We start from the raw sequence: 8041 nt of genomic DNA, 5'->3' as shown, positions 1-8041 counted from the left end.
TGCAGGGGTTTGAGTGGAGCGTGCCTGCCGAGACGTTCTGCAGTTCCCAGTGTTTAACAAAATTCAGTGTCCACTCTTTGATTTGCAAAAACTCTCCCATCCTAGCGGCCCCGGGTGTGGACTGGGGCCTGTGTTTACTTTGCCCTGTTCGTGCCTGACCTCCTTTTGCCCCAAGTCTCAGAGAGGCTGAGAGAGATCCCCTGCTGGGGCTGCAGCCGCAAGGCCACCGGGTTCAGCCCTCAAGGCCTGCTTGCCGGGGCAGTGACTAAGCCGTTGACAACCTCAAGGCAGCTTTGTGCTCCTTCGTCTCTTTGGGGATCTCTTTTGGCCCCATCTGTGTGTCTCACCCTGTGGCGGAGGGTTAAGGTGGGCAGCTGGGGAGGGTTGGGTGGCCCTTGGGCTCATGAGGCCCCAGGGCACCCAGGTTTGGGGGTGCCGAGGGCAGGAAAAAAGGCCTCATGGTGCGCAGGCCTCAGCCTCTTGCGGGTTGCCCCGGGGCTTGTGGATGGCAGGAGTGGGCCACTGGGGGGAAGGCAGTGCTGACAGGAAGTGGCTTTTTCTCCTGCAGCAGATGGCTGAGGACAAGGCCTCTGTGAAAGCCCAGGTGACATCCTTGCTCGGGGAGCTGCAGGAGAGCCAGAGTCGCTTGGAGGCTGCCACTAAGGAATGCCAGACTCTGGAGGGTCGGTGAGTCGTGGGAGCCAGCTCCGGAGACCCCTTCCAGGGTTTCCAAAAGCATGAGGTGGGTTTAGGGGCTTCCAGGCTGCTCCTTGATGAGGCTAGACCGGGGCAGGCTGCGTAAACACGTTGGGGCAGGTGTCAGGAGAGGTCTGGGCCAGGCATCCGGGACCTGGGTCCCAGCCAGCTCTCCGCACTCTGTGACCCTTTGATGGAGTTTTGATTATTTCCTTAGGAGGCATTTTGGGGGCCCTGAGCCCACACCCACGGTGTCTAGTTCTCTGGAAGGACTTCTGGGACCGGTGCACGGTTGCCCGCGTGGCTGAGGTAGATGAGAGTTTTGGAAAAGGGCACAGGGCAGGAGCCGCCAGGGCAGGAGCCGCGGGGGGAGTTGGAGAAGCCCTGTCCCAGCCTCCCGCTGCCCTGCGAGCGGCACAGTGAGACGCGCCTCCCACACGGGCCATGTTCCTGCCCAGAGATGCCCACTAGACACTCGGCACCCTGGGTGTTTACCGGGGACAGGTCCTGTGAGCACCCTCTGCCAGGCAGGTACCTAAATCTCCGACTCCCAGCAACAGAGTGGGTGCTCATGGCAACCACGTTGTTCCTACAAATGGCGCAGGTGCAGGGACCGCCCTGACCACTAGGGAAAGTGTCACTGTGTCAAGGGAACTTTACCAGCCAAGGGCCAACCTTGCCAACCAGTGGCCTCAGGCCTGCTGGTTACTCTCTTTTGCAAAGGGGTCTTGGTTCTTGTGAGTGGGACCATTGGGTCAAAGGGCAGGGAGGTTTCTGTGGTTCTCATTCGGCCCTGCTTCTGCCCTCCAGACAGATGGATCAGCTGCCAGGGGGGCCCCGGCCACCCCAGCACAGTAGGCGGTCAGGGTGTACTTGGGGCAGCCGGCAGGGCAGAGGGGAGGGGAGCTCTGATCAGGCTCTGATGGGCAGAGGGAGCCCGTGCAGGGTGTGGGGGCAGCATGCGGGCAGGCGTGGAGGGGAGAGCCAAGAAGCCAGGCCTGCCAGGCAGAGTTGGGGTGACTAGAGAAGGGCCGTGTCTGCCTGTGGCCAGAGGCCACCCAGGACCTGCACAGAAGCACCCACCATCGTCCCTGCAGCGAGGCTGTGTGGTGGGCTGAGGCCAGACCCTGGAAACTGGAGGTTAAGGGAGCTGTAGGGGGGCAGGTGTGGGAACTGAGCATCCGAGCAGGTGGTCTGGGACTCCAGCAGAGCTCTGGGCAGCACCAGGGATGGGGCCGAGTCCTAGTCAGCGTTGAGCTCAGTGCTTGCACGCCCAGGTGGGCAGTCTCTCACTTTTGGAACAACAGTCTCTCCTGACCCCTCCACTGAGACTTCTTTTGCTGGGGCCCCCAGCAGCCCCCCATTGGAACTCCACAGGCAGTTCCAAGGGCTCCTCTCATCTGGCCCCAGCACTGCGGGATGCAGGTGACCCCATCCTTTTCTCGGACCACCCCCTTCCCCTGGCTTCCAGGTCTCCTTGGCATCTTGACCCTGTACTTGGTCATCTGCTGGGCCCCTACATTGAAGCAAACACGTCTCAAGCAAAGCTCCTCCTGCTGCTCCCACCTGGCCCCCTGCAGTTGTCCTTGTGTCTGGTGACGGTGCCTCCACCCTGCTGCCTGGCTTCAGCTCACGGTCACAGAGTGTTCAGAGCCGACCCCCACCCCCCCGCCCATGCCCTGCGCATAGCCCCTCCTCTCCCCCTGTTTTTCCTCCCTGAGTCTGCTCTTTCCCTGTGCCAGGGCCCGGGCGGCCAGCGAGCAGGCGCGGCAGCTGGAGAGTGAGCGTGAGGCACTGCAGCAGCAGCACAGCGTGCAGGTGGACCAGCTGCGCATGCAGGGCCAGAGCGTGGAGGCCGCACTCCGCATGGAGCGCCAGGCTGCCTCGGAGGAGAAGTGAGTCAGCCGGGGCGGGGCCGCACCACGGGGTCTGTGGTTCTACACTTGATCTTAGCTAAAAGGCCGAGAAGTGTTGGGTCCATGGTTCTTTCTGCCTTCTGAGGAGTCCTTCAGATTCTGTCTGTGGCTGCGGGCCCATTCTGTCCCTTAGCCTTGCTAACAGTAGAGGCGACTATGATGACACCCGGTTTGTCTTTGACACAATCATGCCTTCTGCTATCCAGACCACGTCTCACTGCCTGTCCACACGTGGCCTTTTTTGTAGTTTTTTTTCCTAGCCACTAGGTCATCAGGGGACTTGTCCTTTAAAACCCCATCTAGGCTGGGTGCCGTGGCTCACGCCTGTAATCCCAAACACTTTGGGAGGCCAAGGTGGGTGGATGGCTTAAGCCCAGGAGTTCAAGACCAGCCTGGGCAACAGAAAGACAACAAAAATACCCCAAGCCTCCCTTCTACCGGCATCCAATCTGGGACCTCAGGTTCCTGTCCTTGGCGTGCCTTTTGAGTCTCCTTTAGAACAGTTCCCCTGCCTTTCTGAGCTGTTTGTGAAGTTCACAGTTTTGAAGAGTGCAGGGTAGTTCCATTGTATTATTACTATTAATTATTATTATTACTATTACTATTGTTATTTTCAAGACAGGGTCTTGCTCTATCGTTCAGGCTGGAGTGCAGTCACATTATCTCAGCTTACTGTACCTTCTGCCTCTTGGGCTCAAGCGATCCTCCCAACTAGCCGGGACTATAGGCACAGGCCAGCACACCTGGCTAATTTTTGTATTTTTGGTAGAGGTAATGTTTTCCCATGTTGCCCAGGCTGGTCTTGAACTCCTGAGCTCAAGCGATCCTCCCGCCTTGGCTTCTCAAAACGTTGGGATTACGGGTGTGAGCCACCGCATCTGGCCGCGATTTTATTATAAACATTTTAAAATACTAGCTTTTAGGAAAACGACATTAACTGCCTGGTGACCAGTCCAGCGCTCTGCTTTAGAGCTGACAGCCTCAGGAGTCCTCACACAGCCTTGGAAGACCCCATTCCAGGCCTGTGATGCGAGGGAGGGAAGGGAGCGGGTAGAGTTGGAAGCAGGCAGGAACTGTGGCTGGACTGGGATGAGGTGGTTTCTCCAGCAAAAGCTCCTTTTCCTCAGGCGGAAGCTGGCCCAGTTGCAGGTGGCCTATCACCAGCTCTTCCAAGAATACGACAACCACATCAAGAGCAGCCTGGTGGGCAGCGAGCGGAAGCGAGTAAGTGCGGCTGCCGGGGCTCTAGGGCTGGCCTTGTCTCTTCCTCTCCCCGCTTCCCTGAACCTTGAGAATGGGCTTCTGGGAGGGACGCTTGACTTGCCTTAGACCTTTATCAGGCTGCAGCTGTGACAGCTCAGGGAAGCTGTGGGGAGATGGCAACCCCGGGATGTGGCTCTCAGGAGTGTGAGCAGGCCACCATAATGGGGGGCTGGACCAGAGCCTTGGGATGCTCCCTCTGTGGGGCTGGGGATATCTTGTCTCCATGGACATTCCCTCTTGCCAGCCATCGCCATCTAGGCACCTGGCTCAGCTTCCCCCAAGCCAAGGTAAGCCCGGCAACATTTCCACCCCAGTGTTGGTTGGGAGCCTTTTCCTAGTTTGTCCTCATCAGACCTAAGCTGGGTGCAGTTTGCTAGCGATCACGTTTTAGCAGGACACCATCAATCGTAAGTGTACCCAGAGGAGATTTATAAGGACAAAGCCTGAAGCCAGGTCACGTGGGGAAGAGTTAGCTACAAAACTGGCCACTTAATTTCTGGAGGGAAGCGTTGGTGGGGTGTGTCTGCGTGTGTCTCAGGGAGCTGGGGATGCCTGTGTGGGAGGAGTGCACCTCTGACCAGGTGGCAGAGTGGAAGGACTGAGGACTCTCAGCTTAGCTGTGCACGTGGCGGGCACAGGACCGGCTCGCTGTGAGTGGGTGTGGCCTGTGTCCTATGAAGGGTGGGAGGAAGGCTGTGCAGCTGGGTGTTCTGGGAAGGGAATGTCGGCCTGGCTGGAAGGTTGTGCCAGATGACCTCAGCGGCCTCTTCAGTCCTGAAAAAAACCTCAGCATCTCCTCCTCTGTCGTTTTGGGCCGTGACAGGACGCAGTCTTCTCCCTGTGCACGCTGAGATCCTGCAATGGGCCCTCAAATCAGGGGCTGGCATCACCCAGCTTGGTCAACCACGGCCACTCTTTCGTCCTTCTCAGTTCTTCTCAGCCAGCCTCGCCCCGGGCCGACGAGGCTCCGTCAGCTCCCCTTGCCCGTCTTTAGGGAATGCAGCTGGAAGATCTCAAGCAGCAGCTCCAGCAGGCCGAGGAGGCCCTGGTGGCCAAACAGGAGGTGATCGATAAGCTGAAGGAGGAGGCCGAGCAGCACAAGATTGTGATGGAGACCGTTCCGGTGCTGAAGGCCCAGGTGAGGGCCCTCCTCTCTGGCCCACCCTGGCACTGGGACCTGGAGTGCCTCTTTGGCGTCTTTTTTTTTTTTGCTTTTTGAGATGGAGTTTTGCTCTTGTTGTCCAGGCTGGAGTGCAGTGGCACGATCTTGGCTCACTGCAACCTCTGCCTCCCGGGTTCAAACGATTCTCTTGCCTCAGCCTCCTGAGTAGCTGGGCTTACAGGCGCCTGCCACCACGCCCGTCTAATTTTTGTATTTTTAGTAGAGACAGGGTTTCACCGTGTTGGCCCGGCTGGTCTCGAACTTCTGGCCTCAGGTGATCTGCCCACCTCAGCCTTCCAAAGTTCTGGGATTACAGGCGTGAGCCACCATGCCTGGCCTCTTTGGCATCATTTTGTAGTGGCCTTTCGTAAGCTTCTGAAGCACTTGTGCTGCTCCTTAGACCTCTCGGTGAGCTTGGCGTTACTCGCCGACGTGCCTGTTTCCTCTGCGCCGCTGGGGGCTCTGGGAGGACAGCATGGGCTCTGCTTTGTTCCTATGGTGCGCGGCACAGTGCCTGGTGGGTGGCTGGCTTGTGGCGGGCACATCCCTTTCTGTTGGATTTGCCAGGCGGACATCTACAAGGCGGACTTCCAGGCTGAGAGGCAGGCTCGGGAGAAGCTGGCCGAGAAGAAGGAGCTCTTGCAGGAGCAGCTGGAGCAGCTGCAGAGGGAGTACAGCAAACTGAAGGCCAGCTGTCAGGAGTCGGCCAGGTGGGCCTCTGAGAGCGTGCCCGTGTAAGCAGTGGGTGCGACACTGGGGGGTCGCCAGTGGTGACCGCAGGAGACGGATGGCTCCTGGTGTTCTGGGTTAGGGCTCACTGTGGTCCCTCTCCTCTCACCTGAGCTTCCAAGAGCTTCTTTGACACTAGTCCAGCCAAGGAGCTTTACAGAAACGCGTGCCTTGACTGGACGGTTTCTGTTTTCAAAGGATCGAGGACATGAGGAAGCGGCATGTTGAGGTCTCCCAGGCCCCCTTGCCCCCTGCCCCCGGTGAGTGAGCGAGCATTGGGCCTGTGGGAGGAGGTGGGTGGGGAGGGCAGGTGCTGCGCCGCGGGAGGTCACAGTTCGACCTTCCTGTCGCTCTCCGGAGACTTGACGGCGGGAGCTCGTATAGGCCACCCCATCGGTAGCCCACCCCCTTCCCCGAGGCTAAGGGAGGCGTGCCGTGGTATCGGCGGCTCCTGGTTTTACATGAGTGGCCTGTGAGACCAGGCCTGCCATTGACAGTCCTGCCAAGTCTCCGTCCCTTTCCATCCTCCCCTTCCCTCTGACTCTTCTCTTTTCCCAGCCTACCTCTCCTCTCCCCTGGCCCTGCCCAGCCAGAGGAGGAGCCCCCCTGAGGAGCCACCTGACTTCTGCTGTCCCAAGTGCCAGTATCAGGCCCCTGATATGGACACCCTGCAGATACATGTCATGGAGTGCATTGAGTAGGGCCGGCCAGTGCAAGGCCACTAGCTGCCGAGGACATGCCCGGGACCGTGCAGTCTGCGCTTTCCTCTCCCACCTGCCTAGCCCAGGATGAAGGGCTGGGTGACCACAACTGGGATGCCACCTGGACCCCCACCCAGGAGCTGGCCGCGGCGCCTTACGCTTCAGCTCTTGGTCCACTGGTCGCCTCTTTTAGGGTAGATGCGGCCCTGATCAGGCCTGACTCGCTGCTCTTTTTGTTCCCTTCTGTCTGCTTGAACCACTTGCCTCGGGCTAATCCCTCCCTCTTCCTCCACCCCGCACTGGGGAAGTCAAGAATGGGGGCCTGGGGCGCTCAGGGAGAACTGCTTCCCCTGGCAGAGCTGGGTGGCAGCTCTTCCTCCCAACGGACACCGACCCACCCACCGCTGTGCCCTGGGAGTGCTGCCCTCGTACCGTGCACACGGGTGCTCTCCTTTTGGGCTGCATGCTATTCCATTTTGCAGCCAGACCGATGTGTATTTAACCAGTCACTATTGATGGACATTTGGGTTGTTTCCAATGTTTTTGTTACCATAAATAATGGCGTAGTAAAAATCCTTGTGCATTAGTTGTGCGTATCTGTGGCATAGATTCTGAGAAGTGACACCACTGAGTATGGGCGATGGGGTAGATGGTACCTGAGCCCCTTCCTCCTTGGAGCTTGGTCTCCCGTCTCTCCCCACCCCCTGTTTCCCTAGCCTTGCCAAGGAGGAGGTGGGAAAGCCCGTTTGGGTTTTTGTCATTCGCTAGGCCGTGCAGTTCTCCGTCAAGTGTGAGCTTCAGCATCTTTTCTGAGACTTAAGGATGCTTTTTAGTTCTGCTTGTGAATGGGCTGCTCATATCATATGTATATATGTATGTATATGTGTGTATATGTGTGTGTGTATATACATATATATATATATATATATATATATTTTTTTTTTTTTTCTCCTTTTTTTTTGAGACAGAGTTTTGCTCTTCTCACCCAGACTGGAGTGCAGTGGCGCAATCTCAGCTCACTGCAACCTCCGCCTCCTGGGTTCAAGCGATTCTCCTGCCTCAGCCTCCCTAGTAGCTGGGACTACAGGTGCCTGCCACCACGCTCGGCTAATTTTTGTATTTTTAGTAGAGACGGGGTTTCACCATATTGGCCAGGCTGGTCTCGAATTCCTGACCTCAGGTGATCCACCTGCCTTGGCCTCCCAGAGTGCTAAGAGTACAGGTGTGAGCCACTGTGCCCGGCCAATTTTTGTATTTTTAGTAGAGACAGGGTTTCACCATGTTGGCCAGGCTGGTCTCAAACTCCTGACCTCAGGTGATCTGCCTGCCTCGGCCTCCCAAAGTGTAGGAGTACAGGCGTGAGCCACGGCGCCCCGCTGGGCTGCTCATATCTTTTATCCATTTGTCTACTGGGTGGTTGTCTTTTGTTGCTCAGCTTTTAGAAACTCTTTGTCCATGAGCAGGATTAGCTTTGTGCCTGTGATAGAAATTGCAGATATCTTTTCCTGCTTTGACCTTGCTACTAGTGTTTCTTTGTTTTTTGTTTTGAGACAAGGTCTCTGTCTGTCACCCAG

The 8041-nt window shown here is 57.4% G+C and overlaps 1 protein-coding gene across 1 annotated transcript; it reads left to right on the top strand.

The window, feature by feature from the left end:
- Positions 1-567: 567 nt before the first annotated feature.
- LOC112616847 (NF-kappa-B essential modulator-like) lies at positions 568-7053 on the top strand. The gene is made up of 7 exons (XM_025373650.1): positions 568-687; positions 2439-2591; positions 3740-3836; positions 4870-5013; positions 5605-5747; positions 5965-6026; positions 6325-7053. Exons 1-7 carry the CDS (start codon positions 572-574, stop codon positions 6465-6467), a joined length of 858 nt encoding a protein of 285 aa, XP_025229435.1. The 5' UTR covers positions 568-571; the 3' UTR covers positions 6468-7053.
- The last annotated feature ends 988 nt before the right edge of the window (positions 7054-8041 follow it).

The sequence above is a fragment of the Theropithecus gelada genome, unplaced genomic scaffold, assembly GCF_003255815.1.
Source record: "Theropithecus gelada isolate Dixy unplaced genomic scaffold, Tgel_1.0 HiC_scaffold_110, whole genome shotgun sequence".
NCBI lineage: Eukaryota > Metazoa > Chordata > Mammalia > Primates > Cercopithecidae > Theropithecus > Theropithecus gelada.
Note: the sequence above shows the minus strand (reverse complement) of the source record. Positions and strands in the feature narration are given on the sequence as shown.